Genomic DNA, 18,042 nt, shown 5'->3' with positions numbered 1-18,042 from the left:
AGGAGATTGTTTTCTATTGGATAAGAAAGGGAAAAATGCTATGGCTGTATATGCAAATTAAGGATAAAAAAGTTGCTTGTTTCTCATTTGCTGTAATTAACTATAACTGCTAATTGTCTGTATAAATCATCTGAACACCTAATGATGCATTGCGCTGCATGTGTGTTCTTGCTAGCAAGTAGTAAAAGCTTGGAAAGATTGAGTACTCACTGCGCATTGTCTGGTTAATCCTCAACACCATGACAAAGGCAAGTGCCCTGATCTTGGTGGACTGGCAAAATTCACACTCTGGGATTAGAAATACTTGTGGGGTAACACAGCACATTGCATTTTAAAACTGGAGATTCAGGGAGATAAGGAGAAAAAGATTGACAAAAACAAATGTCAGCCCCTCACGGTTAGGAAAGGGGGAATTCCTTACAGGAAAGAAAATAATTTCTGAGGAACTAAATTCGCACTTTGCTTCTGTCTTCACAGAGAAGACATGAATGATGTACAGGAAGTTTGGAAGATCCCATATTTTAATGAAGAACTGAAAGAAGTCAGTGTTAGCAGAGAAATGGTTTAGGGAAAATTAAGGCAGATAAATCTCCTGGGCCTGTTAATCTTCATCCCAAAGTATTTAAGGAAGTGCCCTAGAATTAGTAAATCCATTTTCCAAAATTCTTTGGACTCTGAAATGGTGCCTACAGATTGGAGGGTAGCTAACGTAAGCCCGCTATTTAAAAAGGGAGGTAGAGAGAAAGAAAGGAACTACAGACCAGTGAGTCTAATATCAGTGCTAGGGAAATTGCTAGAGTCTATTATCAAAGAGTTCATTACTCAGCATTTGGAAAGCAGTGATATAATCAAAACAAAGTCAACGTGGATTTACAAGAAGTAAATTATGCTTGATAAATCTACCAAAATTCTTTGAAGATGTAACTAATAGAGTTGACTAGGGAGCACCAGCAGATGTGGGTTATTTAGAATTTCAAAAGGTTTTCAACAAGGTCTCTCAGCATATTACTTTGTAAAGTTAAAACAGGTGGGATTTGCTGGTAATGTCTTGAGATGGATAGAAAGCCAGTTATCAGATAGGAAGCACAGAGTTGGTGCTTTTTTCTGATTGGCAGGCAGTGATTAGTGGGATGCCTCAGGGATTTGTTTTTAGGACCCCAATTGTTCACATTATATATTAATGATTTGGAAGAGGGAGCTGAATGTATATCTCCAAATTTGCAGATGATATTAAGTTGAGTGGAAGGAGGAGTTGTGGGGAGGATGCAGAGATGCTTCAGCATGATTTGGACAGGCAGTGTGTGTGGGCATCTATGTGGCAGATGCAGTATATTGCAGATAAATATGAGGTGTAAATTAAGTGCATACTCAAACAAGACCTTGGTGTCCTCCTACATCAGTTGCTGAAAGTAAGCTGGCAGTAAAGGAGACAAATGTTATGTTGGTATTCATAGCAAGAGGATTTGAGTATAGGAATAGGGATGTTTTGCTGCAATTGTATAGGGTATTGGCAAAGCCACAACTGGAGTATTGTGTGCAGTTTTGCTGTCCTTATCTGAGAAAGGATGTCCTTGCTATAGAAGGAGTGCAGCCAAGGTTATCAGGCTGATTCCTGTCATGTGAGGAGAGACTAAGTCGATTATATTCACTGGTAGAAGAGTGGGAGGGAATCTCATAGAAACTTAAGTTTCTAATAGAAGTAAAGAGGTTACATCAGAAAGAATGTTCCCGATGGTGGGGGTGTCTAGAACAAGGGGTCATAGTTTGAGGATAAGGAGTAAACCTTTTAGAATTGAGGTGAGGAGAAATGTCTTCACCCAGAGGGTGGTGAATGTGTGGAATTCACTACCACAGAAGGTAGTTGAGGCCAAAACATTATGTGATTTCAAGAAGAAATTAGATACAGCTGTTAGGGCTAAAAGGATCAAGGGTTGTGGGGGGAAGCTGGAGTCAGGATATTGAATTTGATGATCAACTATGATCAAACTGAATGGCAGAGCAGGCTCAAAGGGCTGAATGGCCTACTCCTTCTAGTTTCTGTGTTTCTATGTATGCTTCTACATAAGGAGTTCCCCAATTTCAAGGTTCTGGGGAAAAGGTCAGAAAACAAGATTCTGTGATGACTCCTAACCTCAACATATGAAAGAGGACAGTCTGTAGGATGGTTGAGCACATGACCAAAGAGTGCGCAGGAGCAATTTATCAAGTAACATTGAAAATGATGAGAGGGAGCTCACAGGCTAGAAATTACAGCGAAATGGGCAAACAGTGGACTTTTACTTAGGTCCTCTCCGGGAACACGAGAGAGATACACTTCAGGTACGCCAGCCACATTCTATTTTGCAAGCTGTAGCAAGAGCCATCAATAAAATAATTATTCAAATGCTCCACCCACACTGATAGTGAAGAGAATCAAACAGTGGTCGATGTTTCAGTAGGGGAGCAGTTTGGGAACACTGATCACAGTTCAGTATACTTTAAGGTACTGATGTATATAGATAAGCGTTGTGCTCAAGTTAAGGTGCTAAACTGGGGGAAGGATATTTACAACAATATTAGGCAGGAACTGAAGAATATAGATTGGGGGCAGATGTTTGAGGGCAGATCAATACCTGGCATGTGGGAGGCTTTCAAGTATAAGTTGATAGGAATTCAGGACCGGCACATTCCTGTAAGGATGAAGGGAGGGAATCTATGCGTGGAGCCAGAGGAAATGGATGAGGTATTAAATGAGTACTTTGTGCCAGTATTCACTAAAGAGAAGGACTTGGTGGATGATGAATCTGAGAAAGGATGTGTAGATAGTTTGAGTCATGTTGAGATCAAAAAGGAGGAAGTATTATGGTTCTTGAGAAACATTAAGACAGACAAGTCCCCAGGGCCTGATGGGGTATACCCCAGGATACTGAAAGTGGCAAGGGAGGAAATTGCTGGGGCCTTGAGGAGAGATGGCAGGAGGCTTGCGTTAAACCTGAACACCAGAATAGTTAGGGCCGAATGGTCTCCCTCTCTATGTCCTGTTTCTTTTGCATGTATTCCAAGTAAATTTATTTACGCAAATTTAAGCTTTACATCCAAATCAAGGAATTTTTGAAATTTATTTGCTGCAGTAATGTAGGAACTGCAGCAATTGATATACACACAGTAAACTCCCACAAACAGCAATAAGGTAAATGACTAGATGTTTCTCTTGACACTTCTTTCTTGTTCCCTTTCAGTGTACATGACCATGCATCCATAGGAAAAGCTGAACAACTGAAAGAGCTGGATAGCTTGGACACAGAAGATACTTTGCTGCTCCATGATGAAGCAAACAGGTTGGTCCAGGCAATAATTGTCCCAGCATTGAACAGCAGTGGGGCAGGGCTAAATGGATTCAAGTTGGATAAAAGCAGCTTTTGGTTTCATCCAGAGGTCTAATGTGGCTAATCTTTACTGTGCAAACAGACAGTCAAACACTCCGAGGTAATGACCTTTCTGAGACAAAAAGTATAAGAGTGCTCCATCAGAAATAACTAACCTGCCATTATGTAGGACAAGCATATTGAACTGGCAGCCCAATTGTGTTACATGAAGTCCCTCTCTGTGCCCCCTGCCCCTGCTCCACCTTGGAGTCACTGATCTAAATGCTGGTTAGAACTGTCAGTAAAATTGAAGATTTCCGCTCCTCCAATCACAGCTTGTTTCTTTCCCAGATTTGCTGCTGATAGGCTCTCTAGTTTTGAGCACCACTAGGCCTCAGGCCTTGCCCTAGGTCTCTCTCTCCTTCCCATCACATCTCCTCCCCTGTCAGTTTGATGGTGAGGGTAAAGGTGGTTGGGTGAGAGAAGGTGGGTACTGCTAAACCATGCAATTGGTGGATTTTCAACAAAGGTTCTGTGACAACCGGATCCAATTCATCTCAGCAAAACTGGAGTGTTGGACACCTAACCGTATAGATTGTTGACATCAATTTTCCTGTAAACATCCAATCCAGATATGAGTGACCTTATGTTTACTAGTATTGCCCATCCAGGACTGACTATTCTTATAACATAAATTGTAAGAGTGGGTGTGAGAGAGCTGAGTGTGTGCACGTGAGAGAGATGATTACATGAACATATGTGCATATATGTGTGTTAAGAGAGCAGGGAGTGTGTATCTGGCTCTCTCGCAGTCTGAGTTCTCATTCACCCTCATCCCCATACACCAATGCACATTCTCATCCACTCTCAATTTGTTTACTACCTTTTACCATTTCTATGCCCATCGAAGACTTTGGGAGCATCTCTGACACAATACATAGAATCCCTATAAATACAGAAGGAGGCCATTTGGCCCTTCGAGTCTGTACCAACCAGGCCCTATTTCCATAACCCCCATTTACCCTGCTAATCCCCTGACAGTAGGGTCAATTTATCATGATCAATCAACCTAGCTTGCACATCTTTGCACTGTGGGAGAAAATGGAGCACCCGGAGGAAACCCATGCAGACACGGGGAGAATGTACAAATTCCACACAGCCAGTGACCCAAGCTGGGAATTGAACCTGGGTCCCTGACGCTGTGAGGCAGCAGTGCTAATCAGTATGCCACTGTGCCGCCCAATAGCCAATACTGTAGCTGTATGATAATAATGGGCTTTAATGGCGCATTTAATCAGGAAAGATTAAAGAGGTGGCATATTGATATCCTGGGATGTATTATTACCTTGAAGCACATTAAGTTTGCATTATTTTATATTTGCCTGCATTCATTGTATTCAATTTTAAATCATGTCAGTATTTTAACAGCACTAGAAGCATATGAACTGTATACTGGACAAATTTTAGGGAATATCCTTGGAGCTCCTGCACTGAATCTGCAAGTTTCCTAAAAGTGTGTCACAGCAGCCATCTCTGCACCTGAACCTGGGTTCCCACCACACTCCCGGGGAAGCTATGGCGATGGAATGGGAGCAGGCCCAAGGATATTCCCAATCAGCATTAAGCATGCTTCCACATTTTCACATTTTGGGAGGGGGATTAACTGGCCCATGTTGGTTACACTGGTGAGATATGTGTGACTCTTTTTAAATGGTCCACTGCAGAGAAGGTTGCAGATTACATTCGTGTGAGCTTGCCTTGGAGTCTGGGAGCACAGTGATAAACTGGATCCATGATTCTGCTGCTGGATAAAGGACACCGGATTCAGCATGGGGCAAGTGGACAGCCGTCCGCTGGAACCCAAACAATGTAGCACCAGTTCGAAAAGCATTCTTGTTCCTATTTCACTCGCGTTGAAAATTCTAACTCATTATTTTACTGCCTGACAGTGAGCACGATGCAAAGGATAAAAGCGTACTCTGTGGAGAGAACGAAAGTAGGAAATTTATCTTAAGAAGGTGGAAGAAGTTCTGGGGTGCTCCGGTCACCGTATTCCTGGGGAATGTGATCCTCTATTTTGCATTCCTTTCCCTTTTCGCCTACATTTTGCTGGTGGATTTCAAACCTCCTCCTCCTGTTGGTCCTTCAATGGCAGAGATAACACTATACTTCTGGGTCTTCACTTTAGCGCTGGAGGAGCTGAGACAGGTGAGGAGACCAGCCTTGTGTCTTTAAACCCATAACCATATCACTGTGGCGCTAGCAGAGTTGTTGAGGGAGAAAGAGCCTGCAAATCTCCTGATGTGTATAGAAGGAGAACTTAAATTAGTGACACAGATGCAAGGTTTTAGATGGTGGAAAGGAATGGAAGCTTTCGAGTATTACTACCCTGGAACAACTCAAATAAAAACAGCACACAGTTCTCAGTGCGAAAACAGAGAGGGGCAATATTTGAGTTTTTAGTTTATTTACTAGTGTCACAAGTAGACTGACATTAACACTGTGAAGTTACTGTGCAAATACCCTGTTCGGCACACTGAGGGAGAATTTAACATGGCCAATACACCTACTCAGGCCCTATCCCATGTATTTACCCTGCTAATTCCCCTGACACTAAGGGGCAATTTAACATGACCTAACCCACACATCTTTGGACTATGGGAGAAAGCCAGAACACCTGGAGGAAACCCACGCAGACATGGGGAGAACATGCAGACTCCACACAGACAGTGACCGAAGCCGGGAATCAAACCCAGCTCCCTGGCATTGTGAGGCAGCATTGCTAGCCACTGTGCTGCAAGGTGCTTCAGGTGAAGGCTGATGTTAGTGATTGTGTGGGCCAGTGATTCACTGCTGAAGCCTAGGTTCCCATCCATGTCAGAACAGTGGAATGAATGCCACCTCCATTTGGTGACTGTGGGGGCCTGTGTATGAAATAATTTTGAGCAGTCTCGATGCAGATTGTGGCAGTGTCTGCAGTGAGAGAAAACTGAGTCAATGTTTTGAGCCTGTATGACTCTTCTTCCCAAGCACTTCAGAACGGTCATTTGGATTTAAAACATTGACTTTACTTTCTCTCTCCACAGATTCTGGACCTGCTGAGATTTTCCGGCATTTTTCTACTTTTTGTTTCAGATTTCCAGCATCTGCAGTATTTTGCTTTTATCATATTTTAGTGGGCTTGGACCCAAAACACACAATTGCCCCTGATTTAACACCAATTGGCATTGTTAAATTGGCCATCTCATCCAAAAAAAAGCAGAATGACCAGCCTCCCTGCTGCAGTCAGAAATGCTCCTGATGTTAGGATTGAAGAAAGTTTTCGGGCAAAGTAGAAGGAACATTAATCTATAAATAAACCAACAACCAGTGCACTGGATTCTTCACTTACAGAACAGATTGTCCCACCTCATTCAATCATACCAAAATAGCCATACCAATTTAGTCACAATGTCAATACAAGCACACCTCTTTCCTCTTCCCAGTGCAGCAGTACAAGTACATATACCTAATGAGGTGACAGTAAAATGGAGCAGCGTACAAGCCTGCGCATCTGTGGCAATGGATCAAATGCTATTTAAGTGCTTTCCAAAAAGAAGCACTTGCGTGACTTTTTGCAGGCAAGTTTGTTGGGAATTTAAATATTGTGAAGACAATCCAGAGTGCACCAAACCCTCAAAGGTATATATTCCATGCTGATTTGCGCATTAGTACTGTCACTTCTCACTTCTTTAACACCAGAGAAGTGGGAGTCATCAAAACTCCGTCTCAGGCTCAACTGGAGAATTGTATCCAATTCTGGATGCTGCACTTCAGGGAGGTTGCAGAGGCTTCAGAAAGGGTACAGTAAAGATTTAGGGGATTGGTTCCAGGGACAAAGGTGCCACAGTGGTTAGCTGCTGCCTCTCAGTGCCAGGAACCTGGGTTCAATTTCAACCTTGGGTGACTGTGCAAATTCCACACACACATTCTCCCTGTGTCTGTGTGGGTTTCCTCCAGGTGCTCTGGTTTCCTCCCTAAGATGTGCAGGTTAGGTTGATTGGCTGTGCTAAACTGCCCCATAGTATGTCAAGATGTGAAGGTTAGGGGGATTAGCGTGGTAAATACATGGGGTTACGGGGATAGGACCTGGGTGGGGTTGTTGTCGAAAAGTCAGTGCAGACTCAATAGGCTGAATGGCCTTCTTCTGCACTATTGGGATTCTATGATTTTTATTCTCTGATCTCAGACAGTTGGATAGATTGGAGAAAACTGGGACTGTTCTCCTTAAAGATTGGGAGTTTGAGGGGAGGAAGTTCATAGGGGTGTTGATAAATCATGAGGAATATAGACTGGATTGATGGGGAGAAACTGTCCCCATTGACTGACAGATCATAAAGCACCACAGGACACTGATTTAAAATGATTGACAAGAGAATTGAAGGCGACATGGGGAACAGCATTTTACTCAGACTGATTAGGTATGGTAGAGGCAGATTCAATTGTGGTTTTTCAGAAGGAATTGTATAATTATCTGAAGACAAAACACTTGCAAGGCTCCAGTTACATGAGTGGGAGTTACTCTTATGGAAAGCCAATACGGATATAGTGGGCTGAATAGCCTCCCTTTTTGATGCAAACATTCTTTGATTCCAGAAATGCAGGGAAGTGGGACTGCTGTTTTCACAGTCACCATAAGAGGGAGCCTGCTACTTATTTTTAAAGTTAACAGTTTTAAATTTGTGGTGTTCGGGCCCTGGACCAGAACCCCAAGGAAAGTATGAAGCCAGACTAGACCCCAACAATTTTAACATTGTTCATATAAATGTGAGGATATGATGTTTCACTCCAGGAGTAATCCCACTGACAAATGAGGGATCTTTTATAGTAAAACAAATGTTACTTAATAACACAGTTTAACTACAAACTCTAACAAATGAAGCAGCTTAATAATTAACAATTGAACCATATTTAAAAATGAAAAGAAATAACTTTAATTTCTAACTTATCACTGTTTCAGTTCCAAATAAGCAACATTCTTCTTACAGACTTAAATGTCACTTTAAGTATAGTTAGCAACAATGAATAGACTTGCTCTAATGAGTATAAACAATCTTGAAGCCTTCAGAGAGAAAATGAGTCCCAGAGCACCTTGTCTTGAAGCATCCTCTGTCTTGAAACAGTTCCCAGCTAGAACTGCAAAAGCCTCTTTCTCTCAGCTACAGACCCACATTATCACATGACCCTGTCAATCAACTTCCCAAAGAAACTTATGGGTAAACAAAAGTTCATTAGCTCTATCAAATAACAAGCCCCCAGCTGAAATGAGTAATTAACTTGCTATTACAATCCTTGAGATAAATATTTTCCAGACACCCTGACTGCATGTAGCATTTTTTTTATTCATTCCTGGGACATCACTGGCTGGCCTGCATTTAGTGCTCATTTCTAATTGCCCAAGGCCAGTTGAGAGTCAACCACATTGCTGTGGCTCTGGAATCACAGACCAGATAAAGGACATTAGTGAGCTGAATGGGTTTATCTGATAATCAACAAAGGTTTCCTGGTCATCTGTAGATTCTTAATTCCAGATTTTTTTTATTGAATTTGAACTTTACCATCGTGCTATGGTGGGATTTGAATCCAGGTCCCCAGAACATTAGCTGAGTTTCTGGATTAATAAACTAGTGATAATACTACTAGACCATTGCCTCTCCATATGGTCCACCTCGGTTATAAATCATTCAGTGATAATGCATGTCCACACACTGTCACATATATTCTCTAATTTTCTCAAGTCCTGCTATGAAAGGAACTCACTGATACAGCACAAGCTGTTGTTGGTGGACTCTATTTATACCTACCTCCCTAAATAAGCATCCTACTCGGCCAATTGACTTGCTCACAATATTGAGATTGCTTCACAAATTGTAATTGGATGTTTTTTGTTCTCTCTCCAGAGTTTTTTCACCGAAGGAAACACTAACATAGTGAAGAAATTTAAACTGTATGTGGAGGATTCATGGAACAAGTGTGATATGGTGGCCTTGATACTGTTCATAGCTGGAGTGACGTGCAGGTCAGTGTTGGGGTCTCTGTCATTGGGGTCCTAAATCCCTGAGGGATTTCTGTCGGACTTCACCCACCTAAACACCAGTGGTCTTCGACTGCTTCTCCAACCAGTTGGTGGTGCTTGTGTCAGGAATCCAGCCAACACTCTCCCACTGCCCATCGGGCAAAGTGCCAACGCCCAGGGGGGCATCTTGGCACTGTCCAACAATGGGGCAAGGCCTATTTGGGCAATCAGTGGGGATGGGGGGGGGGTCCCACTCTGCATGGGGATCCTTGGGGGAAAGAGGGAAGCCAGCGATCAAGGGGGTCAGCCTCTTGAGGGGGTCAGGACTATGGGGGGAGTGTCAAACTGTCAGGAGTGGGGGAATGGATGAGGAGCTGGAAATTGGAGCAGGGTGGGAGGGAGTGCATGGGGCTGGGCCAGGGAATAGTCAGGGGGCCAGCAATTGAGCTGTGAGTGGGATGGGGGGCTGGCAATGCGGGGATTGTGGGGCTGGCCTGCAATTGGGAGGCCACCAGTGCGTATGTCAATCTCAGCGCTGACAGATTAGGGCATGAGCGCTGGTCCATTCAGCATGCTGATTTCAGCCTCTCCAGTGAGAATGGGTCCTGCCCCCTCAAATGTAATATTCACGTTGGTGGCCTTTGCAGTGCACAGCGTGTGGGAATTTCTTCTCTGAATTCCCAGTGAAAAAGAGAGCGTGAATTATTCTAGTTTTCACACAAATTCAACACTTAGAATTTTTTGAGAGAATTCTGGCCAGTATCTTTCTTAATTAATCAAAAACTGCACGGAAGAAATAGGTGCAGCTCAAGGCAGGTAAAGCAAGGCAAGGCCAAGAGTGAATGACCTGTTAGACATCCTACATTTCACAGGTAACACTGAAATCACTGGTTATTCAGTACCTTCAAGTGTGGAAGGCAGGAAGATTAATGACAAATTGGCTGTTGGCAAAAGGAGGTTAAAAAGAGACAAGTAAAAAGACAAAACTTGTGTAGAGAGGAGATGTAAATGACAATAGCAGACTCATGAGTCCCTTTTGTCATTTAATTGCTCCTCCATTCCCTTTTTCTCTTTTCCTGATCCCTGCCTTTTTCCTGTCTTATAATTACTTTAAGCCTCTAACGTCTCAAACATTTTCTTCAGTTGCGCTGAAAGAGCACCAATTGATTATGTTTCTCTTTCCAAAGGTGCTGCTTGACCATTTGAGTTTTCCAGTTGTCCATTTCCACTGGAAGCAAGGACTGATTCAGCATTTTGTTTTGGCTTTGAGTGGTCACACTTCCTTGTCATTATACTAGTAATTGGCTATGGAGGACCTGGGTACCTCTGTCTCTCTGCCAGTATTACAGGCAATTGAGATCATCTCTTGGGTTTCTTCTTTTCTATTATTCCCATTGACATCAATGAAAAAGAAAACCGGATGAGGATAGATATTCCAAATTGCTCTCGCTGCCGCCCAAGGCCAGTTTCAACCTGTTGAATTTTGACTGCACTGAAATGTGAACAGTCATGTTTCCTTTCAATATACTTGCTGGAGATTCTGTTCACTGTTAATTGCAGTGCTTTGCATTTGTGTGAGGTGTATTACAAATCTCCTGTCTCCAATGCGTTGCTGTTTTTCTCATAAAATCATAGAATTCTACAGAGCAGAAGGAGGCCACTCGGCCCATTCAGTCTGCACCAACCACAATTGAATGAAGGAAGGAGCGATCAAAGCAAAATATTGCAGATGTGGAATCTGAAACCAAGTCAAAAAAGTGCTAGAAAATCTCAGCAGGTCAGACAGCATCTGTGGAGAGAGGATAGAGTCAACGTTTCGAGGATAGCTCTGATGAAGGATCATCCAGACTCGAAATGTTGACTCCATTCTCTCTCCACAGAAGCTTTCAGATCTGCTGAGATTTTCCAGCATTTTCTCTTTTTGTAAAGGAAGGATTGAGCTTGATTATCAGTCACCTCAGCTCAACCCCAACTTTCATAAAATCATAAAATAGAATCATTAATCTCTGCAGTGCAGGAAAAGCCATTTGGTCCATTGAGTCTACACCGATAGCAATCCCACACAGCCCATATCCCGTAACCCCATGTATTTACCGTACTAATCTCCCTGATATTAAGGGGCAATTTAGCAGAGGAAACCCACGCAGATACGGGGAGAACATGCAAACTCCACACAGTGACAAGAGGCCAGAATTGAATGCGGGTCCTTGGAGCTGTGAGGCAGCAGACCTCACCTCCATACTGCTCCATGAGGAAACGACTAGTGGGTCTGCTAGATGGTGGTGTTGTGCAGTTAAAAACTCATTTCGAAGTTAAATAAGACATCAAGCTGAGACCCAGTCTGGATCAGCTGCAGACAATTGCCTAGGTGTAGTTGATAACAAGGCAACAGAGTCGTGGTAGGGCTAAAGACAATGGCTTCAGTGTTCCCAATGTTCGGTTGCTGGAAATTTCTGCTCATCCGGTTCTGGTTCTTGAACGTGTAGATGTGTAATTAAAAGCTTAATTAGTTATGAATATAACTGGAAGATTCTTTAAAAAGAAAACAAAATGGTCATTTCTTCTTCTGTTGGGGCTAGCTTTTGCCGAGATGCTGGCTGATACCTTATCCATAACTCTTATAATCATGAATCAAGAAGGATAGAGGAGTAGATTTTGTATTGTTCAAACTGACTAGTTCGTACTGCACTTATTGACAAAGGCTTCACCAACTTATTGAATCATAGAATCCCTACAGTACAAAAAGAGGCTGTTCGGCCTATCGAGCCTGCACTGACTCTCTGAAAGGACATCCCATCCAGGCCCTCCCCTCCACCCTTTCCTTGTAACCTGCACATTTATATTTATCCATCTAGCCTACACGTCTTTAGACATTAAGGGGCAATATGCTATGGCCAATTGACCTAACCTGCACACATTTGATCTTTGGTTCTTTGGTCATAGAATCCCTACAGTGTAGAATGAGGTCATTCAGCCCATCAAGTCTGCACCCACCACAATCACAACCAGGCCCTATTCCAATAACCCCACATATTTAACCTGCTAATCCCCTGACACAAGACTCAATTAAGCATGGCCAATCAGTCTAACCCACACATCTTTGGACTGTGGGAGGAAACCAGAGCACCTGGAGGAAATGAACAAAGAAAATTACAGCACAGGAACAGGCCTTTGGCCCTCCAAGTCTGCACCGACCATGCTGCCTGACTGAACAAAAACCCCTCCCCTTCTGGGACCATATTCGTCTATTCCCATTCGATTCATGTATTTGTTAAGATAGCCCTTAAAAGTCACTATTGTATCTAATTCCACTACCTCATCTGGCAGTGAGCTCCAGGCACCCACCACCATCTGTATAAAAGAAATGCCTCGTACATCTCCTTTAAACCTTACCCTTCACACATTAAATCTGTGCCCCCTAATAATTGACTCTTCCACCCTGGGGAAAAAACTTGCGACTATCCACTCCACCCATGCCCCTCATAATCTTGTAAACTTCTTTCAGGTCACCCCACAACATCTGTCATTCCAGTGAGAACAAACTAAGTTTCTCCAACCTCTCCTCATAGCTAATGCCCTCCATACCAGGCATAATCCCAGTAAATCTCCTCTGTATTCTCCAAAGCCTCCACATCCTTCTGGTGATGTGGCCACCAGAATTGAACACTATATTTCAAGTGCAACCTAACTGAGGTTTTATAAAGCTGCAACATGACCTGCCAATTTTTAAACTCAATGCAGACACGGGGAGAATGTGCAAACTCCACATAGATAGTGACTCAAGCCAGGAATCAAACCCGAGTCCCTGGCACAGTGAGGCAGCAGTGCTAACCACTGTGCCATTGTACTGCCCACAGTGTTTATCCCTTTGAGTGAATGGCCTTGCTGAATGTTGACAAGCTATTTTAGCGTATGTGCTATCCTGACTGCTCGATCACGTTCAGGCATGCACTTCCCAGTAACAGTAACTGCCTGGTGATCAGAAGCTGGAACCAGGTTTGATTCCTTCCTCTGGGGTGCTGTGGTATCCCCTTTATCACCTTCACTATAATCAGTAAATTCCACAAAGATTGGGGAAAGACTGGGACTTTGTTTGTTTAGCTTAGTTACGTGTTGTCAATCACAGTGAGCTTGTACAAATCATCGAAGAGCTTGCATGAAAATTTGTTGATTTAATCCATGATCTTCCTCCTCCTTCTCTAGCTGAAGGTCATTGTTTGTGACTGTACAAATTTCCCAATGTTTATGAATTGACTTTTGAGTGTTTAGTGGGTCGGGGTGAACAGGGGCAAGCTAACGTCTGGCTCTCTCACTTATGTTCATTCCTCCATTAGATGAAATATGTTTTCTTCTTCCTGTTTTTCCTGAGCGTTTGGCTCATTGCTTACGGTGTGGCCACTCAGGCTCTACTGCATCCCAACGAGAACCGTGTGGACTGGATCTTCAGGAATGTTCTTTACCGACCTTATCTTCAGATATTTGGCCAGATTCCACTCGATGAGATAGATGGTATGTGGTTTAAGTTCTAATCGAATAGCTCAGTCGAGTCCTCAGGTCATTTAAACTGAGCACACTGCCTGAAAGGGTGATGAAAGCAGGTTCAGCAGTAACTTTCAAAAAGACAATTGGATATAAACTTGAAAAGGAAACATTTACATAACTAAAGAAATAATTGGCACAGTGGGACAATGGTTAGCACTGTTGCCTCACAGCACCAGGGATCTGGGTTTGATTCCTAGCTTGGGTCACTGTCTGTGTGGAGTTTGCACATTCTACCCGTGTCTGCATGGGTTTTCTCCCGGTACTCCAGTTTCCTCCACAGTGCAAAGATGTGCGGGTTAGATGGATTGGCTATGCTAAATTGCCCCTTAGTATCAGAGGGACTAGCATGGGGGTTATGGAAATAGGGCCTGGGTGGGATTATGGTCAGTGCAGACTGGATGGGCCAAATGGCGGCCTCCTGCACTATAAGATTCTATGAAATAATTGGATAGTTCTTTCAAAGAGCTGGTACATGTATGAATGGCTGAATGGCCTTGTTTTATGCTGCTTGATTCTCCAATTTTGGATGGGATGTACTGGAATTTAAAAATAAGACTGTATTTTCTTTCATTTCTTTAACTTACGTTGTCAAAGCATAAATTATGAAGATTTCCAATGAATATATGTCAACAGCAGACTTAGCATGCCATAATCCACCTCCTATTGCAATTTTGGGCTTGCCAATACTGAAGATGATTTCTATGTAATTAATTCTAGAGGTTCGGATGGTTAATCGATCCTGCTTCAGTAACCAACTCAACATGACAAATGAAGATAACTTGCCATACTGCATTAATCGTTATGCAAACTGGCTGGTCATCATGCTTCTGGTCATCTTCCTGCTGGTCACTAATGTGCTGCTGTTGAATCTTCTGATCGCCATGTTTAGGTGACGTATAAAACATCTAGAATTCCACTAGGGCTTCTCCCGCTTTGAGGCTACAGATGGGGCAATGGTTGGGAGAATCTTTGTACTGGTAGTGTAAATATACAGATAATGCCTATGGAAAGTGTTCCTCATAGGGTAATGAAAGAGCTGTGTCTGACTAAATCACTTTTGTGTTGGGCAGAATCACAATTTAAATATATCCAACACTCTTTAGAAAGCATGAATCATTCCCTTTACATCTCCAATCCAGGCACCATGTCACCCCCATCTTCTTCTTGGGGATGGCATAGTGGCACAGTAGCTAGCACCAGGGACGCAGTTCTATTCCTGGTTTGGGTCACTGTGTGGAGTTTGTACATTTGCTCTTATTTGCATGTGTTTCCTCCACACCCTGGTTTCCTCCCACAGTCCGAAAGACATGCTAGTTAGGTGCATTGGCCATGCAAATTCTCCCTCAGTGTACCCAAACAGGCGCCAGAGTGTGGTGACTAAGGGATTTTCACAGTAATGTAGTTACAGTGTTAATGTAAGCCTACGTGTGACACTAATAAATAAACTTTGGGGCGCCATGATGGCACCCACCCACCCATTGCTCCCTCACAGCACCAGGGATCCGGGTTCGATTCCAGCCTCGGGTCATTGTCTATGTGGAGTTTGCATATCCTCCTTGGTACTGCGTGGGTTTTCTCCGGGTGATTCAGTTTCCTCCCACACTCCAAAGGTGTGCATGTTAGGCGGTGGATTGTGTCAGCGGGTCCAGCAGGGTAAATACACGGGGTTACCGGGATAGGGCCCGAGTGGGGTTATTGTCGGTGCAAATGGCCTCTTTCTGTACTGTAGGGATTCTATGATCTGTCCTCCTCGCCTATTTGGTCTCAAAGATACAAAAGTCTGAGATCATGAATGAATCGACTCGAGAACAACTTCTTCCCTGCTGCCATCAGCCTTTTGAATGGACTTACCTTATATTAAGCTGATCTTTCTCTACACCCTAGCTAAAATTGTGACACTATATTCTGCACTCTGTTGTTTCCTTCTCTATGAACTGTGTGCTTTGTCTGTGTAGTGCGTAAGAAACAATCATTTTCATTGTATATTAATATACGTGACAATAAACCAAATCAAATTCCTGGCATTTATTGCCATTGCCCTATTGTTTTGCAAAGGTGAGTCTGGTCCTTCTCCTTGAACCACTGCAGTCTCTGTAACAATGGTGCACCCAAAATAGATTTCAATGTTGTTGACCTAAAACTGGTGAAGTCCAAATAGGAATGATGTATGACCTGGAGAGGAAATTGGAAGTGATGATGTTCCCATCCCAAGCAATAGCTCCTGTCCTTCACAGGGAAGGGAGTTTCTATCTACATAACCATGCTGAGTTGCTACAGTGCCACCTGTACATCATGCATACTATGACTGGTGTGCCAGTGAAATGGGTGGTACATTGATTTCAGTGATGAAAGGACCAGTCACACACACACTACTGAGAAGGTTTTATGTGTGGTGCACTACAGCCATTCAGCTTTCCTGATGAGTATTCCTGACTTTGGCCTTGTAGAAAGTAGAGAGGATATGTGAAGTCAGGAGGGGAACCATTGACGGTCAAGGGGAAATGCATCAGCTTGAGATGGTTTTCTATAGGCTGTTGAGTTGGATGATCAGCTATGATTGTAATGAATTGCAGAGCAGGCTCAAAGGGCCATATGACCTCCTCCTGCTCCTATTTTCTATATTTCTATGTTTCTACCAACCAGCACTTCTGGCTTTTATTCTTTGCCTCCATCTCTCTGCTCCTTTGGCTTTGTATTTTCTCTTTCAACTTTCTCCATTTGCCTTTTTGTTTCACTGCCTCCCTCCTCTGTCTATCTTGTTCAGGATGGAATCTGTTTGGTTCAGATTCAAACGAAGGTGTCCTGACTTTGAAGGTACTTTATTTGGAGAGGAGCAGGGGAGCGGGCTGGGGAAGAGTCTGTGACAGGATGGACTAATTGAGGACGCAAATCCAATCAGCTTGTTCCAACAGAGTTGTCTGATTTGTGTTTTAATTCCCATGCCCGAATGAGCCATTTCTGCAAGTGAGTTTTTCAATGTGTAAGCATGTTTCATTATTAGTACTCAGCTTGTTGGCAGAGCGAGGAAGGATCAGTTAGTTATAAGGATCAGTTAGTAATGAAGTCAGGAAGTGAGTTGCACTCTATTCATGTGGTAAAGGGTTGGACCCCAAACATCTTGAACAATTTGCCTGGAGCAGTTTTGACGATACTCTATTTTGCAACTTTGAATTCCACCCTGTTCAATGCCAGAGGGAGATAATGTAATAATACTAACGTGCTGACCTCTGTAGCTTCCATTGCTTTGAAAGCATGCGGGTGCAACATTGCGCCATTGGCTTGTGATGTATTGACAGAAACAATAGCAGGTCAGGCTTTATAATCCTCACTAGTCAAAATAATTAAAGGTTTGCCAGATGCTTTGACATGACAATCCTCTTTAAAAAATATTCTTCAGTTACATGAGCTTAGAAATGCAAAATGGTTAGCTTGTTTATGACATGCTACTTTGTAAAGTCAATGTTGCTGATTATTTAACTTTCTTGAGACAAAACATATATTGGAAACATGTTTCTCAGCAAAGAAGCCTTCCAGTCTTACGAGACTTAAAGGCTTAAATTTTCCGGTCAGTGGTTTGACAGTTTTATTTTAATGGCACCAGGAACCTTTTGATTTTAAAAGGGTTACCACTGTTATTGAAATGAAGCCAATAGGTAAATCTAAGTATTAATTGATTTTGGACAATGATATCAAAATGGTGATTTTGGATCAGCTTACCTGTTATATTTTAAATGTGATTGAAAAATGGGTGAGAGACATAATGGTCAAAATGAACCCTCTGTGGGTGGGGACCTACTTGTGCACTGCATACTCAGTTCTGCAGTATAACTCCATCATTTGATAGGGGGAAAAAGGCTCTTCGTTCAGGCCTATCCATATGTACACTGCAGTCTGAAGCACTTCAACCCTTGGAACAATTTGAGATTCTTCAGATCCAAATTCCAAACCTCGACAAACAAAAAATCCTCTCCCTGCCCCTTTCCTATCATTTTCTTCACTACATATCTCAATACCAGGGTGATTAGCCTCAGCCCTGAGCTTGAGGGATACCAGGGATAAGAGCAATTGCAGCCATTGGTTTTTATTTGAGGAGATAGTTGG

The 18,042-nt window shown here is 42.9% G+C and overlaps 1 protein-coding gene across 1 annotated transcript in view; it reads left to right on the top strand.

The window, feature by feature from the left end:
• LOC145344334 (transient receptor potential cation channel subfamily M member 5-like) overlaps positions 1 to 18,042 on the top strand; it is a 46,786-nt gene that overhangs the window by 17,685 nt on the left and 11,059 nt on the right. Inside the window, exons 10-15 of the mRNA XM_080191463.1 lie at positions 3,219 to 3,317; positions 5,294 to 5,552; positions 9,284 to 9,402; positions 13,344 to 13,395; positions 13,734 to 13,908; positions 14,659 to 14,830. Of these exons, the coding sequence (XP_080047589.1) occupies positions 3,219 to 3,317; positions 5,294 to 5,552; positions 9,284 to 9,402; positions 13,344 to 13,395; positions 13,734 to 13,908; positions 14,659 to 14,830 (876 nt within the window). The remainder of the gene's footprint in view (positions 1 to 3,218; positions 3,318 to 5,293; positions 5,553 to 9,283; positions 9,403 to 13,343; positions 13,396 to 13,733; positions 13,909 to 14,658; positions 14,831 to 18,042) is intronic.

This window comes from Carcharhinus amblyrhynchos, chromosome 6, assembly GCF_965287045.1.
Source record: "Carcharhinus amblyrhynchos chromosome 6, sCarAmb.v2.hapA, whole genome shotgun sequence".
In the NCBI taxonomy this organism is placed as follows: Eukaryota; Metazoa; Chordata; class Chondrichthyes; order Carcharhiniformes; family Carcharhinidae; genus Carcharhinus; species Carcharhinus amblyrhynchos.
Note: the sequence above shows the minus strand (reverse complement) of the source record. Positions and strands in the feature narration are given on the sequence as shown.